The sequence below is a fragment of the Centroberyx affinis genome, unplaced genomic scaffold (genome assembly GCF_046629955.1).
Source record: "Centroberyx affinis isolate AG114_WGS23_722 - 3 ecotype Tasmania unplaced genomic scaffold, CSIRO-AGI_Caff_v1 ptg002150l_1, whole genome shotgun sequence".
In the NCBI taxonomy this organism is placed as follows: Eukaryota; Metazoa; Chordata; class Actinopteri; order Beryciformes; family Berycidae; genus Centroberyx; species Centroberyx affinis.
This window is the reverse complement of record NW_027280467.1, coordinates 332,818-352,425: the sequence shown is the minus strand read 5'-3', so window position 1 is coordinate 352,425 and position 19,608 is coordinate 332,818. Positions and strand designations below refer to the sequence as shown.

The 19,608-nt window shown below is 43.3% G+C and overlaps 1 protein-coding gene and 1 non-coding gene across 2 annotated transcripts; both read right to left on the bottom strand.

Moving 5' to 3' along the window:
• Positions 1-2,316: 2,316 nt before the first annotated feature.
• Positions 2,317-15,832, bottom strand: LOC139654782 (DEP domain-containing protein 1A-like). The gene is made up of 12 exons (XM_071531956.1): positions 15,704-15,832; positions 14,036-14,301; positions 13,757-13,924; positions 13,674-13,692; positions 13,411-13,511; positions 13,008-13,138; positions 12,186-12,233; positions 11,577-11,714; positions 7,772-7,944; positions 5,509-5,685; positions 4,706-4,912; positions 2,317-4,004 (listed from the first exon to the last, which is right to left on the bottom strand). Exons 1-12 carry the CDS (start codon positions 15,749-15,751, stop codon positions 3,867-3,869), a joined length of 1,614 nt encoding a protein of 537 aa, XP_071388057.1. The 5' UTR covers positions 15,752-15,832; the 3' UTR covers positions 2,317-3,866.
• Positions 15,833-19,137: 3,305 nt separating this feature from the next.
• On the bottom strand, positions 19,138-19,209 carry trnah-gug (transfer RNA histidin (anticodon GUG)). Its single transcript has one exon. It is a non-coding gene; the product is annotated as a tRNA-His (tRNA).
• Positions 19,210-19,608: the final 399 nt, after the last annotated feature.

The window sequence follows — 19,608 nt, the reverse complement described above, 5'->3', positions numbered from 1 at the left end:
CTCACCGGTTCACCATGCTGCTTTATGCTCTCCACATACACACGCACACAAATAGCTTGCAAAAGAGAGAGAGAGAGAGAGAGGGGGGGGGGGGAGAGAGAGCTGCATTTAAACCACACACTGATTTCCTGTGGAGAGAGATGGAGACAGCCCCCTCCTCCCTCTCCTCCTCCTCCTCTTCTGTTTTTCCTTCCATTCTCTCTTCCCACTCACTCCCCCCTCCTCCTTCCTCACTTCCTCCTCTCCTCTCACTCTTCTTCCCTCTCTCCTCCCCCTTTTCCTACCTCGATTTTTCCTACCCTCTCCCCCTTTTCCCTCCTGTTTTCTTTTCCTCCTTGCCCTTTAACCCCCTCCCCTCTCTCTCTCTCTCTCTCTCTCTCTCTTCCCTCCTCCTCCTCCTCCTCCTCTGGTCTTATTAGCCGGCAGAACAAGTCGGCTTTGTCTCCTCTCCTTTCAGCCGTCTGGCCCTCGGCTCCATGCAGAATGTTCTCCATGGCCCTAAACAAGGCCATCGCCAACCTGGGAACACACACACACACGCACAAACACACACCTACCCACGCCTAAGGTCGAACGAATAAAGTCAGCTGTGAAAAGCCGTGTGTTTATGTTTGTGCGTGTGTGTTGATGGAATCTCTACTCTGGTCCCACAGTGAAAATCCCATCTAATTAGTTCCAGACAGACATGCCGAGCACTCACAACTATTTTAATTGGCCAGCTCTGGTGGGAGAGAGAGAAGGAGAGAGAGAGAGAGAGAGAGGAGAGAGACAAAGACTAACCGTGTCTATCTGCTTATTGTCCCCTGTGATCTTGATAAATGGATGGCTGAATAGAAGAATGGAGGGGTGAAAGGATGAGTAGTGCAACAGATGAATGGTTTAGCAGAGGTCAGGCAGATTAGTAATCTGTCATCCTGGGTGGCTCTGCATGCTGCTGGGAACTGGCTGCAACTGCCAGCTCACATTAAAGGGGAATAGAAATGCATTTAAAGGGGAAATAAGTATGTTTTTTTACAGTCCCATAACAGAAAATGACCATAATGTACCTGTGGAGGGTGGATAGAGTGGTTGATCAATACCAATGACTCACTGATTACTTCACCAGCTGCTGAGATTTTTGGGTCTCAAAACTCAATTTGTAGCTCATACTCATAATACTTTTGGAACAAAAACTCCTCATCCAATGGAATGTCAATATTCCCCTTTAAAGGAAAATTCCAACCTCAGATAGTCTTAGGTCACCTCTTAGGTCACATAGCAACTGCCAGCACCTTTTTTTCATTAAAGGTCCCATACTCTACACTTTCCAGTGTTTTATTTTGTGTCTTGAGGTCCATTCAAAGCTGTGTGTGTGGTGTCATGTACCAAAAACACTCTCAATCCATTTTTACACCTTCATTTTCCAGCATCTCTCTGAGCCTTACCAAGAACAGGCTGTTTCTGCCGCCGGGTCTTTAAGGCTCATTAATATTAACGACCCCTCCGTTCCGATTGGCTAACCGTTTCGAGAGTGAAACGTGAGACACCGCGGCCCGGCAGCTACAGGTAGGGAAAACTCTCCGGTAATAAACAATGACAACCGCTCAACCGCTTTGAAAAAAACACTTTGTTAGTCTATTATTTCTTACAAAAATGATAATGAGCGAACCTTTGTGACGCCACAAAGTTACGGAAGACCAAACGGCTCGTTTAGAGGCTCGCTTTTCTAATATGGATTGTGTGGATTTAGTTGGCGACCGTGCGTTTTGATACTTTCACCATGTTTAGATAGACCATCCAACTCCTTTATAATCACAGAGGCAAGGGGAGTCCTGTTTTACACTGTATGGGAACTTTAAAAGTAATGGGAAGACCGGCCGCTCTCGAAAAAGCTTTTTCTCAGCCAACTAATCACGATGGAGAGGCCGGCTGTTTCCCAGAACAACAGAGAGGGGGAAAGGCAAAGTGCCGGTGGAGAAATTGGTCGTGAATTTCCGTTACCGCAACATTACTGATCATAAAGGCAGTATGTGATCATACTGGACGTGTATTGGGAATATCTGGTAAGGCCATCTATTTATTAAAAAACTTTTAAAGGCCTTATTTTATTTTCATCACATCCACAAACTTTCAAGGATTTTCAAGGCCTGTGGGAACCCTGTTTACATCACTGAGGATCACCAAGTGTCCACCATTGCTGAATAAATGTAGTACAAACAATATATTTTTATTCCAAAACTGAGTCCTTGCCCACTTATCTGTTCACATAGGCTATAGCCAAGAGAAAAAGCATGAAGCCATATAGACAGAACAATTGGATAGGTTTATTTCCCAGAACTTTGCATAGTAAACAATATTGAGGAAGGAGTACAACTGTAGGTATACACCTCCTGTGGTCAGTTATTGCCAAAAACACTGTTGCTGTAATGGACTTTGGGAGCTTATATGGTTACAGACACTCACACTCTCTTTCTCACACACACACTGAGGTTTAGACATGTACCAGGGTAGAATCAATACTTCATACAACCTAAGATAAATACATTGAAGGGATACCTTGACATTTTGAATTTTAGAGTGACACATTGTAGCAACTTTTTTACCCAAAATCTGAAGACAACTATCAAAAATATAAATTTCAAAACGTGAAGATATCCCTTTAAGGAGTTCCATATGCAGTAAATATGAATATTAACAATTCTAGTGATTGACATAAGCTGGCCGGTCATTTATAATGCCTAAACAGTGCAACACTTTGCTCTATCCAATAAACCAAGCAGGGATGTGATCAAGACAAGACGCACAAACATAACAGATAAAATAAACTGGAAAACAGGATCTTCATTAGAAATGAATGAGAGGTGTGTATGACAATCTGAAATCCTGAAAATCTGGGAAAAAACTAAAATCTCATCCCTGAACGAGCTAAAACAAGAAAATAAAAGATATCCCTTTAATCGCATCACACACAGGAATAAACTACAGTGGAAGCAAAAAAAAAGGCAAAAAGATAAGAATAGCAAAACATAAAATGAGAGAAAGAAAAGGAAAGGTTCAGTAGCAAAACTGGAGAGCATTTTGAATAAAAATGCATCAACGCATAAAATGTTAAGTATAGTATAATATAATAAAAAAACAAACAGTTAACATAAAAAGAAACACAACATTTCAAGCAAAGACTCGTATCTAGCGCTGCTCCCAATAACATCATTCATATATAAATTAAGAAAGCTATCGTCTAATCGTTCCCACATGGACCAGTGGTCTCTGAGATGCATACTTCTCTCCCAAATGTCACTCTGAAGCTTGCTCACACACACACACAGACACACACACACACACGCTAGCAGTAGAGGCAGAAGACAGACAGCAGATGAGAAAGAAAATGGGGGAAGTGAGGAAATCAGACGGACAATGCTAAATAATAATAATAATAATAATTAAAAAAAAACATTTTACGACATCTACTTCCTAAAAAATACATGTTGAAATCGGTAATTGATGTGAACTGCTCCAAAGAGCTACTGGTCTGTTCACCTGCCTTCATGTTATCCAGCTGCCAACACACTTATATACACACTAACACACACACACACATTCACATACGCGCAAATAGAAGTCTCCCGGGCTGCATCCATCCTGCACTAGCTCTTCATATTAAAAACACACAAAATGTGACACAGTGGATTCCCAGAATTTCCGACGTGGCAAGTAAATGTTAGCCAGCACATTCCTTTGTGCCTTCTAACAGCTGAAAAACGGAACAACGGAAACGGAACATTTTCCAAAATCTCCTCTCGGGGAGCGCGGTAACAGTTCGGGTGTGGTCTAGCGAGCGTGCAGTGAAGACCGGGGCGTCTACGGTGGGGACACTTGCGTTAGTCGGTTCAGCTCCTGATGCTGAAAGCTTTGGCCTTTCTGATGCTGAGGAGGGGCGGTTTAATCTTTGGTTTGCTGTCCTGCTTGTCCTCTCTGGCTGAGGAGGGGAACCGGCGACTGTAGATGTCTGGGTACTGCTTCTGGAACTGAAGCGAATAAAAGACGACGAATGAATTTCAATAACACTTAAACAATGGAAGGAGGAGATCTGGAAGAAGCCAAAGCTCAGAAACTACGTTCAAATGAAAGAAGATTACTTCACAGAACCTTACATAACATTTAATTTAAAGAGAGGGCAGAGGTCCCTATGTGCTCAGTTAAGAACTGGTACTTTACCACTGGCAACTGAGGTAGGCAGATATAAAGGTATTCCTGAAGAGCTGCGTTTATGTTTTTTGTGATCTTGGTGTTGTTGAAGATGAATTTCATTTTGTGTTTCACTGCCCCATGTACAGTGATTTGAGGAATCATCTATTTGAAAAAATTCAGTTCAAGAACCCTGATATGTTTTGGTTGTCTGAAGGTGATATGTTGAGTTGTCTCTTTAATGAGGAGATTTTTGTCTTAGCAAGATTTATAGAAAATGCAAGACAGAGAACACTTTCTGTCATGGAAATTGAATGTTTTTGAAATGTTCTCCTTTTGAATTTGTGGAACTGTATATTATGATTTGTCATGTGGCCATCCTGGCTGTTGTTGCTGTCTAGTGTCTTGTAAGCCCATATGGGCTGGGCACCATAAATGGTGCAGGACACTCAAATAAACACATCAATCAATAAAAAAATAAATAAACAAGATTAAACAGTTTGTTTTTATGCCCTGTTTGAAAGGAGGGTTGAGGGCTTACCTGCTTGAGCTTCTTGCGTCTGTCTTTCTCGCTGATGTTTTGGTTGGTCAGCAGGATCTCCAGCAGCTCCTCCATGGCCTTCTGGGACGACGTCATCCTCTGCTGTTCGAACTCGGCGCTGCTTATCTGGCGGCAGAAGGCGTGGAGGGGCACCGGGACGGTAGCCGGATCGCTGCCGCCAATACCGCAGACGCCGCTGGCCGGGACCTGCCGGGAGAGACGAGGGTCAAAAAGATCCTGTGTGTGGCATTGGTGGCATTTTCCACATGCAAGTCAAGAGCCTGTGGTCAGCTGCACCAGTCAGAAGTAGTGCGTTAACATTAGAGCCAATCCCGGCTCAGTTGGCTTGGTCCAAGTCGGTGGCGCAGTTGTAAATTACTGGCTACTGCATGATTTTGAACCAATGATATATTTAATGGTCAAACAATCATAAAACCCCAAATAGGAGGAAATCTTTATGTTAGAGCTCAATTAATAAACAATTCATTGACTTATTTGTGGTTTTACTGGCATTAGATTTGCATTAGTGTGTGTTGCGTCTGGTCACCACTTAAACATCTCAAAACTGTAACAAGCATGTCTGTATATATAAGTAGCAGAAATGGCAATGTGTGTACATGGCATAGGTATGTGTGTGTGAAACTATATGTTGCAATGGCCAATTTAGGTATATGTTTTTGTGCTGTAGGTATTTGCATGTATCTAAATGTATATGTATGTGTATGTAAATGTATGTCTGTATACTCCAAAGGATGCGATGGTGCATATACTGTACATGCTAAGGTGTGTGTGTGTGTGTGTACCTGGACTGTGCGTAGGTACTGTATGTGGTCAGTGACAGCATTGAGCAGGTACTCTGGGACTGAGAGGATGCTGTGTTGATGGTCCATTAGAAATGACACCAGTCTGGTAGCCAACAGCTCGTCCAGATCACACTCCTCAGCGCTGCCCAGAACGCAGCCTGAAAACGTATGAACCATCTGGAACAGGAACGACAGGCAAACACACACATACATAACATTGTTAATGACATCCATCAGATACAGTGCTCCATATAATATGGCAACATGCATCTGTGTTCACATTTGCAATTTGTAAATAGACAGAGGTTGGACGTTGCAGTTTCCAGTTAAAGGCAGTCATTTTAGCTAAATACTGTGGTTCTATGCTTGCTGCCTTTTAGGCTGTGAGGCTTTTCATGGCGACATTATGGAGGATACCGTCGAAACATCAGCTGCCAACTTGTTAGTTCTCAAAGACACTATGGCAACATGGCACACATTGTGCATCCTGGCCAAATGCTGCCTTCAAGTGCTCCTTGTAAACTCCTACTAATAAATCTGGAAGCCATCAACACAACCAGGCACGCTGGAACTACTTTCTGAAAGGGGGTGCTGTATGTGTATTTTTTTCTTTTTCGGAAGTCTGTATACACCTTTGTCGCATTTCTGTTGCAATTTATGTGTCCAGCTCACCATGTGTAGGTAAAAGGTAATTAGTCTGTACTGGACTACATTAGGGGGTTATTCTGACGTCCATCCAATATCTGTCATCCACAACAGTTTGTAGGATATATTTCGGTTGATGAAATCGCTATATCCACCCAAAGGCGGCTTGAGAGTTATGTGGGTTCCACCTGCAGCCTCTAATTTGAATGATGTGGTGTGCATATTCAAAGCGCTGCGCAATTACACACACCTCAACCAATGTAGGTACCTTGATTAAATATTGCACAACCAGCACCAGGCTCTTGCAAAATAGGTACAAACGTCTGTGTTTTTGTGCGCACCAAGCTGGTAGACTATTCCAAACAGCTTCCAAGTTTCTACAGTACAAATCATCAGGAATACAGGAGGCGGACGGTGACGGAGACATGCTGGACACAGCGGCTCAGCTCCATCCAAACACACCGCAATAACTGCATAGTGGAGCCTGAAGCATGCCATTTTGTAATTGTGATAGAGATAGGCATAAGGCTGCGACGAACAACGTGACATGGTAGAGCAGAATTATGGCTGTGGTTGTTTTGATTAAAAAAGTTATTGTTATCAAAAAATATATACAGTATATCCCATTTCTACAATTCTCTCTGGATAATCAAACTAAGTGTTTCAGTCATGTAAGTTGTCAGTTTATGCAATCATGTAAACTGCTTAATCAGACTATTGCCTTAATCGCAGTATTGGCAATAGTCGCATTATTGTGTGCCTGTAAAGTCTAGGCATGTGAAGTGCTTTGAGCAGGAGAAAGGCTTATCATTTCTTACAGTCTATGCAGAGAGGCTATATAAGATCATGCACATAATGCTATGGAAACATATTTATTGTAAGGAAATGTCGAAGTAAGAAATGAAAGTTTAAGCACCATTTATTTATTTTTAAAAACGTTAGGTGCAGTAAGGGGAAGCTGTCAATAGGGGGTGCTGCTGCACCCCCCACACCCCTACTTTCAACGTCTATGAACACAACTTGTCAACATTCACAGGTTTTGGGTCAGAAATAACAAATTGGACCCCGTTACAAAATGTGTTTTTTGGTGGCTGATTTCTTCAGAAATCAGGCAGTAAAGTACTTCCAAGTTCTCCACACCCTAAATGTCACATCTAGGCAACTTAGGTATCATCGAATATATTTTGACTCTCCTGTTTGCATTTGCCACTTTACTGGGCTGTCGATATGTGCTTAATTACCTCTGCCAAGGAGGTTATGTTTTCGGTGCTGTTTGTTTGTCTGTTTGTTTGTCTGTTAGCAGGATTACGGAAAAACTACTGGCCTGATTTTCATGAAACTTCGTAGAAGGGTGTAGCATGGACCAAGGAAGATCCAACTCATGAACAAGCAATAATAGCACGAACCTTGGCGGAGGTCTGCGCTCTCCGAGTGCCCTTCTAGTTCTTAATTTCGCTATTTCTGGCAACAAAAACCTATCAATACATAACATGCCTCACAGGACCTTCTGGCATTTCTATCTTCTATCAAACAAAACCACGGATAGACAAAGCTTGTTAGTTCTAGAGAAGGGTACAGTGTTGGAAAAACCGCCCGGAGTGACGTCTTGGTTCCTCACCAGCGTTCGGGTGCCGATGGCGTGGTGGAGGCGGGGCATGTCCACGTTCTGGCTGATGCGGGACATCATCCGCATGAGGAGCTGCAGCCTCCTACGGGAGGCGGGGGGGAGGAGGAGGGTGCACAGCTGCAGGGCCTCGATGGCCACGCGCTCACACTGAGGCTGGAGAAGGCCTACGCAGACACACGGTATCACACAGTAACAATGATGACGACAGGTGAAATAGAAGTCGGTACAGAACCAGCAGTAGAATACTGAATATTAGCACTGATTCACTCTTCACAGCAACATTCATCCATCACTGCTACATCACATTCACTAGGATGGATGAATGAATGGATGGATGGATGGATGGATGGATAAAAAGATAGTCAACTACAGCAATGGCGTAAGAAGAGTAATGTCAGTTAAGATTTCTAAATATAGGATTGTAATATGCTACTATAATTTGAGTGCAGTTAAAATTAGTTGCAGCAACACACTAGATTTGTAGCTGAGGCTCTTACGCAGAGCGACTTACAATGAATGAGTGAGGGGTTCAGAGTTACTCAAGGGCACATGACTATTGATGGACACATACTGACAGCGGGGATTGACCTTTGACCTTTTCTGTTAAGGCCCTGGCATAGGCTACTTGCTGCAAATTTTGGGAGGTTTGTTCAAACAAAAGGAAAAATGAAGCGCCACAAAATTGAATAGGTGCGGGCCGAACTATTCAAATTCTTCGCACACCAGCCCCCACTGTGTGATCATCAGCAGTTGGTCTAAAATGGTTGATTAGTTATATTGCCTTGCGGAGAAGTGTCTCCTTTTCCAGTTTATTTCCTTTGTTTACATGTATTCTACATCTCTTGTTACAGGATATCTGCACCTTTATGATCCATCAAGCTGTCTAAATCCTCATAGAGGATCAGAGCAAAACTACTGATCACAACGTTTTTTTCACTGCATTCCGTTTTCACAGCTGGTGCAAGCAACCTTTGAGATTACATCAAGTTGATTTTTAAATCATACTAATATATTGTTAATTTGCTGTGCATCAGAAATGCATTTTTCCTTACTTTTGATCGATTTTCTCATTAAAAGTTGTCCTTGAAGAGGATCCTACACATTTTCTGTTGTGAAATGCTGTACTTTTTACCTTTTTGACTGGATTTGAAGATGTTGGACAGTGTGCAAAATTATGTACACTGATTGTGGCTGGGCAAAATGACAGTGAACTAGGCCATTTCACTCTAAACCTGAACATTACTGTTCAATTGGCCTATGAAGAAGTGGGTCAGTGGGTCTACAACCATGTCTAAAACATGCAGGAATATGTATATTTGGCCCTGGAAAATATCAACCTACTAACATAGGAACCTTGAGACAACACAGCAGAGTGAAAATCTCTTTTTGTCACTCTTCAACCCACTTCCACACTTCACCGTATGTCCAAGTTGAACAGGAATTGTAGTTTCTAGAGAAGGTTTCTGACTTCTAATAAAGTCTAGTACTAGGAGTGGTTAGATGTTAGATGCTGTTAGTTAGATTAGACATGTATCAACAGACAGGCAAGCAGACACACAGGTATAGAGGGATCTTACTGTTCTCGGGGTTGTGTTGGGGGGGCTGGGAGGAGCTGGTGGGCAGACAGACAGGCGGTTTGAACAGTGAGACTGGTAGAAACGGCTTGGAGACATCCAGAGAGCTGAGGCAGCGGCGGGCAACAGCAGGACCAGGGAGGGTAAAGAGACTAGACGCATTGGAGGCGGGTCTGGGCCCACTGGGTCCGGCAGCAGCGTGAGACCCCGGTACTTTGGCCACACCAGACGAAGAGGAGGACCAGGAGGAGGGATGAGAGGAAGAAGAGGTGGAGGGATGGGAGGAAAGGGAGGGAGGATGGGAAGATAAGGAGGAGCGGAGCTGGTATCCGGGAGCGTTCACGTTCACGCAGCTAGCCGCTCGGCCCCGCCACCTGGTCTCCCTGGCAGCTTCCTTCCTGGTCGCCGTGATGATGTCCAGACAGCTGCCGGCGCTCCGTGGCCGCAAGGGGCGGGGCCTCTGTGTGACCGACAGTGTTGTCATAGAAACGACAGACAGCCTGCTTCTGGTTTTAACTTCTGGACCAGTCTCGCAGGAGGTGGGAGTTGCCGTGGAGACAGATGTAGTGTCCGGATTATTGTGGGGTGTTGCTGTGGCAGTGCCGTTATCCTGGCTACCGGTTAAGCCTTGAGGTGGAGCGTTGTCCTGGAGACTGTTGCTACGGACACCGGCCGCCAGGCTGTCATTGGACAGAAAGAGCTGCGGCTGGGCCAGAGGGGCGGAGTCATCCAGGATGGCCTCCATTGAGCAGCTCCGGGGGCGGGGTCTCGCGGAACCATCCGAGCTTTGCGATTGGCTCAGGCTCAGGCAGCTGCCTCCTAACTGGCCGCCGCCTCCTTTCAGCGCCGCCAGCCGCCACCGGAGCTTGGGGCCGAACACTTCTCTCATTGGCGACTCCGTCTCGTCACATGACCCCTGCCGGAGCAGCGACAGGAGGAGACACTCCGTGGAGCGGAACGACGTCTTGGCGGGAGGCGGGAGGGAGGGGGGGTCAGCCTGTTTGCGCTTCCCAAGCTGAGGCATGGGGGGCGCTGCAACGTAGCCACACAGCACTGATACGGGAAACAGACAGAGAGAGACAGACAGAGAAACAGAGAGAGAGAGAGACGAGTGTTGCAGGCAGAGTGTCAGTGCAGGCAGACAGGGGGAGATGGGGGGTGTTAGTCAGTTTAAACCTTTACTGTACATACTGGACCAACAGCGGGTCAGACAGACAACACACAGCAGACACACAACGATACACAGAGTACAGCTGCTCACCTCGCTGTTAGGGCTCAACAAACAAAAGCAACAACCAAAACCTTTGTTAGGGGTCAAAACATGTAAACAACGATAAACATCAGACGCTGTTAGAGGTCAAAGCACCCAACAACAACATCGACGTAGCAGTCTTGGCACATCAACATGCTTCTGCTGCCAGATCCTGCAGGCAATCCTGGCAGTCAGCAGGATTCTCCGTCTAGTTTACCCTCTGACATCTGTCACACAGATGCCAGAACCGCATGTTTGCTGTTGACTTGTTTCATGATACATTTCCTCCTTGTAGCCCATTTATGCTAAGCGGTGGAGATTATGTTTGAAGGTGTCAATCCCCATTCCTCCTGAAGGACATGGTGGATGGTTTACACAGTCAGTTTTGTAGTCGAAGAGAGATTCCCACCGCATAAAGAGGCACAATCTAGCTTGGAATCTAGCTTTGGCGGGGGCATCTCTGGAGGTGGCAGACTAAAATCTGTTTCAAAGCCAGATTCTTTCCAAATACACGACCGACAAGTATCTCTTGTCAGCCAGAGCTCTCTTTGAAGCTCGATGTAAAAATCCACATATTTCTTCTGAGTGTTAAAAATGTCTGGTAGAGTGGGCAGACGGAGCTGTTAATGTCATGCCATGCCAAATAGTTTACATATTATCCTTGTGTAAGCGTTCTAAATTAGTGCCAGTACTGTCTGAATATGTCGCAATAGTCGTATTTTTGCTCCTAACGGTTGTTGTTTGCTTTTCAGGAATCTTCCAAGCATCTACTCCCTATTCCACAACTCCAACCACTGCACCCAAGCCTCTCAAAAACACATTGTTTTATCATTAGGAGTATTAGGAAGTCATAAGATCACAGCTAAGCAGGGCTCAAAGGTCAGCTACCATATTGAAACTCCAATTTGCACCAAGAAAGATAAAACAAATTCAAACTTGTCTAAAGGTTGCCTTGTTCCACAATACCTACCCAGGACATTGATAAACAGTTCATACAGCTGGTATGTGAGTAAAGGCTGCGGGAGGCTGTAGAAGTAATCAGACACCGTTTTGAAGACGTCTCTCTCGAAGCCTGGATAGGATGGCTGTGCGCTGTCATACTTCGGCCCTGGAAATCAACAACAGGTTACTGCAGCTATGTTGGGACTGAAGCAATGACAAACCAATACAGCGTCAGTTCGGACCAATCACATTCATAAACCAAACATGCAGCTGCCAATAAGTCGCTTATGTTTGAGTTCTCCTCATTTTACACAGAAATCAAAGAACCTACATATACTGTAATAGTCCTCCTGTATATTGTAAATGTGTTGCATATCATCTCATTATATTCTAAATATTGGCTGAGATTATGATATATATGATACAATTCTGAAATGAAATTGATGTCAAATGGGTCTAATGGTTCAATGTGAAAATACAGTGTAATTGCTCTCCCCCTCCCCAATATATGCACTGGCATCAATAGAAAAAACATAAAACAAAAACATAAAAGCAGTAATTTTCTTCCAGTTGCTCAATATTTGGCAATGCTTTTGTGGGACAGGAGTATATAGGACATGAGCTTGCTGCTACTCACAGTTGGCCAGGCTCTTCATGGCAGACAAAACCCAGTGGGGGAGGTCATCTGGAGAGATGATTGACAGGTTAGACCGATTGCTAGATATATTATAGTACAGTGATTCTCAACCTTTTTCATATCAAGGACCACTAATTTAGTCCACATTAGGGCTATGAACCCCCATTTGATGAGATTTTGTCTCTCTGACCCAAATCTGAGAATATTTTTATTGTTAGATATGATTTTGTCCAGAATTCCATGACTGTCTGTATTGTAGGTAGAGAGATAACAGTGAAACTATGATCAAAACAGTCATTCTTCTACATTCTCTAATTGTGTTCACTTCTTGTAAATTAAATAGTGCTAAAGTTTAACAACTGATCATTTTTCTGGGGACCCCCTGGAACCCCCTCAAGGACCCCTGGTGGTCCCCGGACCCCACGTTGAGAACCACTGTTATAGTACACATAAAACAGACCGTTCTAATCATATGTGGCATGTGGTTGATGCTTCTATCCAAAGTGCTTTAAGTCCCTGCCATGGTTGTATGGCCATTAGACAGTGCATTAGAATATCACTGTGTGCATTTCTTTGTTTTGCCTGACACTAAAGAACAATAACAAATATTAATCAATTCTTGAAAGACTCTTGTTTTGATATTCAGGAAACCTATAGATGTGCCTCAACATAGCTGAATGGAAAGGTACCTAATTGGCATTTTTTGTGTAAAATTAGCTCAACAGTTGGATGGAAATACTGACATAGACAGGCAAACATGCAGGGAGAGACATGCAGTCAGACAAGCAGATAGTCAGTCAACCTGCTAGCCGTCAAACCTACTGGTCTTGTCGTCCAGTGTGACTACTCCATGCTTGTTGACTCTGGTCATGTTATGGATGATGTTCTGTGGGTTAACATAACGCTGGTCTAACACCTCCTCCAGAGACGCAAGACCCAGAATCTTCTGTAGGCTGAAACATAACACACAAAGTTTAGTTTTACAAGGGAAATCCTCTGTTTTCAGGCCATTTTCTTCTGTTTTGTGTCACATATGTCCTCCTTAACTACTCTAAGGATTACTATATCATTTCTTCTGTGACACTCTGAACAAGACTTCAACCTTTAAACCTAAGTTTATGATGCATGGCTTATAATTTGGATATAAAAAAACCCATAACCATACACTGATTTGTATAAAACAAAACATTTTACTTGGGTTTTCAACTTAATGTGTGTTTCATACTGGGTCAGGGTGATGTCTCTCCAGATTTCCTGTTCATCCTCCTGTGTCAGCTCTCGTCTCTGCTCCTGCTGCTCTCCTACTCGCTGATTCACTTCCTCTGCCTGTGCTTGGAGGGCAGGATCCACATTTTCCTGGAAGCGCGAAACAGAGCAAGAACCACAGTCAAGCAATAAATGAGATTCTAGAGTTAAACTGTACTTCCAGGCTGCCACTCTAAACAGGCATTTTGTCTTAACCTGCATGGCCGTTAGATTAAAACCAACTGATTGATCGTGTAAGTGAGTGTAAATCTATTTCACAATACTGAGGCAATACTGAGGCAATACTGAGGCAATACTGAGGTAATAGTCCATGTCCAGTGTAACTCGCCTGTGTCTCCTTGTCTTGCTTCTTGGTGCTCCTGAACCTGAAGATGCCTTCCTTGTCCCTGAAGGAAAAGCTCCTTTTAATGGGGCAGGGGGCCAGACTTGGGTCTGGACAGGGAATGGGCTTCAACGGAGAGGTGGAGGGAAACCTGGAGGAAAGGAGAAGACATGGACCGCTTTATTTTGTGTGGGCGGAGTACAATCCACAAACACAGCTACCCACTGATCGGTTACCATAGTTACCCGTTTCAGTAGCTCACCTGTACAGCGTGTTGTTGTCCTCCATATCCTCGGTGCCCCAGCGACCCTTCACGTCCTCGATCACGTGGTTCTTCAGGAACTTCTTCAGGAGCTGCACCGTCTGTTGCCTGGTGACGTCGGGGCCGAAATTGCTGTTGCTACAGAGCAGCTGGTGCAGCCAGTCCACGGCGGCGGTGGCGGTGAAGCAGGCGGCGTGGTGCCGGAAGTTCTGCCGGTGTTTCCTGACGGGCATACCCGCCCGAAACAGACGAGTCACCTCATTCCACTGGGAAAATACATACAGAAAGAGAGTTTAGTGTAGAATATCATGTGCTTGTGGGTGGGTAGGGGTTGTGAAGGTGATGCATGATGAAACCACATGACACCGGCTCTTGACCAATTACGGGTACCACCAACCCCCATCCAACAGTTTAGGATTATATGCAGCCTGAGCTAATCTGCTGAGTGTATTATCATATAGACCAGAGTTGCTGATGGGGTCTGCAACAACCATGGAGCAGGATTGTGGAGATAACATGGCTGCTACTGAAACAGGGTTCCCACTCTTTTTAAGAAATCATTTTCCAGGACCTTTGCAGGACATTTTCCAGGAGTTTTTCTTGACAACACAGGACAGCACTTGCTCACACACGGTCATATAATTTACTGGTAGGCCTAGTATTGATACATTTAACCCCAGTTTTATACCTCCTTTTTTTTAATGATGCAGGGTTCATGATGAAGAGTCTCAGGTTCATTACAGGTGACGGCTACACCCATCACTGCTAACTGTACAATAAAGTCGTGGCCTCCTCTTTTTGTTAGACGTGATAAGCACTGGTATGTTTTTGAATTGTGGCAGTTACAATACTCACTCCAAACACTGGCTTATACTCCAGGTCCCTCATATGAACTTCAAACTTGGACAAAAATTGACTACGTTCTACCCAGATGACAACTCAAATCTCACTCTGGTACCTAAACTAAAACTTTGACCTCGCTCTGGAACCCTGGTTCATGATAACATGCTCACATGCTTGCCAAGTGCTTGCATTACCCCCAAGTTAATGCAGCAGTGATATTCTTCTGCCCCACAACACACATGAGTCAATCTATCTATATATATTGAATCTGCTTACTAAGTGCTGTATGTTAGCATAGCATTTGCGAAGCTAGGCTGGATGACGTGGATAGGACACCGTTTATTTTAAAGTTTCAAATGGGGTAATATGGGGATGGGGGTTGACAACTCCTGTAAAATAAGGCAACTGACATATTCATGCGTCTTATACAGAGAAAGGACTGGTCTAAATTCATTAAGAAACCCTTGGACTAAGGAATAATGTACTCTAGAATATTTCATATTTTGATTTAGGTGGCAAGAAAACACTTAACGTTAAATTGGGTGGGACAAGTACAGCAGGTCAACTTAACCCAGCAACATTTCGGCCATTCTTTCACAGGAAGTCATAAAGGCGTTATTTTAAATCACCGATGAACAGACAATACTACTAACTTACCGACTATCATTCAGCGAACAGTTAGTTAGTGCTGAATCCCAGCCGACATAAAATTACACCACTAGACAACACCACTGCCAAGTATAACGTATAAAACTCTACTTTTCCCGACTATCATCGTTTATGTTAATGTGCAGTGTAACGTAGCTAACTAATGTGGTAGCTTACCAGTTTAGTAGCTCGGTAAGGTCCCGGGGTGATGACATGAGAACTCATTGTTACCACAAAAAAACGCAGCTGTGATTTTCAAATCATCCGACACGACGAGTGCTACATATATCCATTAATCATCCAAAGAGTTATAGTTGCTTTGCTAGCAGTTTGTGAATCGCTGTATTGATAACACACACACAGCTCTGCCCGTCTGCATTCCGTCTGTTCAAAATTACGAGCCGTGTTCTTCTGGCACGGGATTGGACGGCGTCAGGATCACGTGACTCCCCCTGAACTGAAAAGGGCGGAGATCAAAACAAACGACACAGCCATATGGGCCCTCAAGTGCTGTCGGAAATGTCACAATTACGAGGTCAGCATACAAGAACGACAGAAAGTGGCGTGGTGATGATAATAACACCTCTCTGCTGTTCACACTGTACTTGGTGACTTTCTTGCCGAGGGAACAGTCAGTAGCTGCAGTGTCAGCAATGCAACCAGGAAGCCTGTCCTGTCCTTTTGTTCTCCAAAACTGGTGAATGACACACGAAGGGAATTTACATTAGCATATCTCAATAGGCCTCCTCTGGAGAGCATCAGTTAAAAGGCACAAAGACACTATTAAGTAGAGCAGGGAGGAGAGATAGAGAGACAGAGGGGTTAGAGCAGAGGGAAAAAGGTTTCCATAGACATGGATGATGGGGAGGGGGCTTTTGCCTTTTGCTCAAGCCACTGCTATAGACATGCTAATATCTGCAACAGTACACTAAGACTGACTTGATAGAGGAATGCCCCTTTTAGGGATGAGATCCATTTCAATTCACATTTACTTGAATAGCTGAGGTGATCTACCACTCAACCAGACTCAGTGGAAAACATGAGTGTCCATATCAAGAATTACACAAACAAAGAATAAGTTGTTCATATTTGATGTGAGCAAATTTGTCTTTCTGTCTAAAATGATAAATAACATGGAAGTTATGGGGGCCTTCAAACTAATGACATGCAGCATCTTCCCCTGCTTCCTTACCAGCCCATTTGCTGAGTGCATCAATATATGACTGATTGCTTTAAAATCTTGCAAAAATCAAATGTTGGGTGTGTACAGTACAGTCACACAGTACAGCTAAATGGCTAATACATAGATGGATCAAATCTCCACAACTGCAAGAGAGGCATGGAAGGTGCAGACACCCAGCAATCTCATCCTGTAATATATCTGACACATTTTCCACTAAATTGATGGACATATGGCAAGCTGAATACAAGTCATGTTATTTAAATATTCTCAAATTGATACTAGAGTAACTTTGTTGCAGTATTTCACACACACTGAAGTTGGTTGCATGAACAAAACATCCCAAATCATTACATTAGCTACCAGAAGAAAGACTAGTTCAACACACTTGTAAGCATTATTCACCTGTTTTCACACACATTGCAGATTTATTGAACCTTTTTTTTGTGTGCAAAATTTCACACACAAGTCTCCAAATCCTTAAATCAATTATCCAAAAATACATTTTTTTTAATTGGCTCTTAGATCAAATTCAGAACCACCTCTTTTCACTTACATCATTTATATAGAGTAACATTCTTTTACAAAGTGCAAAATGTGTAGAAGGTGATTGTTCTGAAAAAGCATATGGTTACTGATTAGTTCACTTTCATGGGAATGTTTTTTAATTAATCACAAAATGTGTGTAATGGATAAACAGTAGTGTTTCCATGTTTGATGGCTTGTGTGCCATCTGAAGGCAAGGTTTGATTTTGGCTGGAGTTTTGAATGACAGTACTTTGTTAATGAAAGCATGAGGTTTACCAGTGCTTTATGAAGAGAGTGTAGGGTTTTCTATAAGATTCTATAAAAGGGCAGTTTTTGGGATGTCCAGCTGTCAGGTGGCTCTGTTGGATAAATAAAAACGAAAAAATAATCTTTAAAAGAAAATGCTAGAGGGCATGAAGACTTTTAAAATCTCATTTCTGGTGAGTTTTGTACAGTGGCATGTATACCCTTTCAAGGGAGGAATCTGATTTCTCATTGAAATTAATATGCAATCCAATCTAAAATGAACTGCAATTGCGAAATTTATCAATTTTCAAATGTCAAATAGGACCCTACCAAAATAGTTTCTTTGTAAATAATATGCAAGATAGTTTCCATTTTCATTTGTATACAAAATCAAAATGTTGGGATACAACAACTGAAGTTTCCACTTTCATAAGTTGCACTATTCTATCAATAAGAGTCAGTGTTTTTTGTGAAACTGCACTGGGCTGCTAAATATGAAGAGGCATTTTGAGAATCACTTCATGGATAGTTTGACTTGCTATTTTAAAAACATATGGCACATGTTCAGAGAAAGTAATCATCCAGTCAATAGTGTGAAAATTAGACTATAGTGGGTTAGATGTCAGCTAAGGTTTAAAATTGTGTTTCCAGGCCCTAATGATTCTTCTAATGCAGTTTGGCATCTCAGAATGTGGGACAGTTTTTCCATCTGAGGGAGCTCCACACATCTTATCTGCACTCACTGTTTTATCATTTTATGGAGAGGATGAAAACACGCATGTGGCCTTAAATGCTCACTGCTGACCAGTGTAAGCTGCTGACGATCAGTAAGGCATGTGCACCAGGTTTCAATGCCCTACATATAGTAGAAATAGGCTATTAAATGCTCTTCAGACTGGTTATAAGCAGCTTTCAGCCCATAGCTGCTCAGCTGATCAATGCAACCTTTAGAAACACTATCTAGGCGTTTCAATCTGAAAAGCGCTCCTAGGAAAAAAAAGGTTCCAGCCCATGTGCATTAGATCACCAAGATTGTTCACGATTACTAGTGACGGTCCAGCACTTTCATGTCAAAAAACTGTGTTACAGAAGAAAAGTTCAGCTCCAAGGCAACCCCAACTCCCTGAAACACCCTCCTTCCCTTAACCCCTCCTGACACCTATGCCCATACAGAACTCCTGGGCAAGGCTGCCCCCAGCTGGCCATGATGGGAACTTGCAGGTTGGAAAGCTCTCTGTGGGCATTAGTTACTTTATTTAAAGCTTCTACCTTCCACCATTGACTCTCTCTCTGTACATATATGTGTGTGTCCCTGGTGGGAGGTATATAAATATATATGAGAATGTAAGAGAACAGACAAGGAACACTGGACATCTCCAGAGCTTTTATGATTTGTTGAGATTAAACATAAAACACAAAAACTATTTTTTTTTTTTTAAACCAACTGGTCATACCATTACCATTGGTTAGACCTATTATTAATAGTAGCCGACGAGTTGAAAGAGGTATCTAGTTATTTAATCCACACCTCCCAACTGTAGCCAATAGTAATGGTGCAAGTTTGGTTTGTTACTCGGAGGTATTCAGTGTATAATTACGGAATATCATGTTCAATATTTCACTGTACAAGACTTTCAGGTGTGCCTCGTCAAAACACTGCCGTGACCCGGATTCGAACCGGGGTTGCTGCGGCCACAACGCAGAGTACTAACCACTATACGATCACGGCGAGCTATGTGTTGGATACCTACTTACTTTATCCATCAGCCTACTGCCCGAAGAGACCGCTCCAGCCACAGTTATTAAAAAGGTTTTAGTCGAGGAAATAATGTCGGAATGGCAAATCAACCTGATGTTCAGAATTCTGTATACATATGAGGTGAGCATAAAGATAACGAATAAGCCACTGTAATACATTTAGCCAGTCTAGGTCGCGCTTTAACAATTGGGTGTCATTTGGTCCAAATAAGTGAGAGGACATGCTCGTGTGTTGGTAGTACCCAAAAAGGGGACAGAGTGACACCTCACTATTTTCCGCCTATCTGACAAGTGTGACCGCGAGGGCGCGGCTTATGGCAGTTTAAATACGTAGTCGATATCCGATTGGCTGGGAGTTGTTATTGAAAGC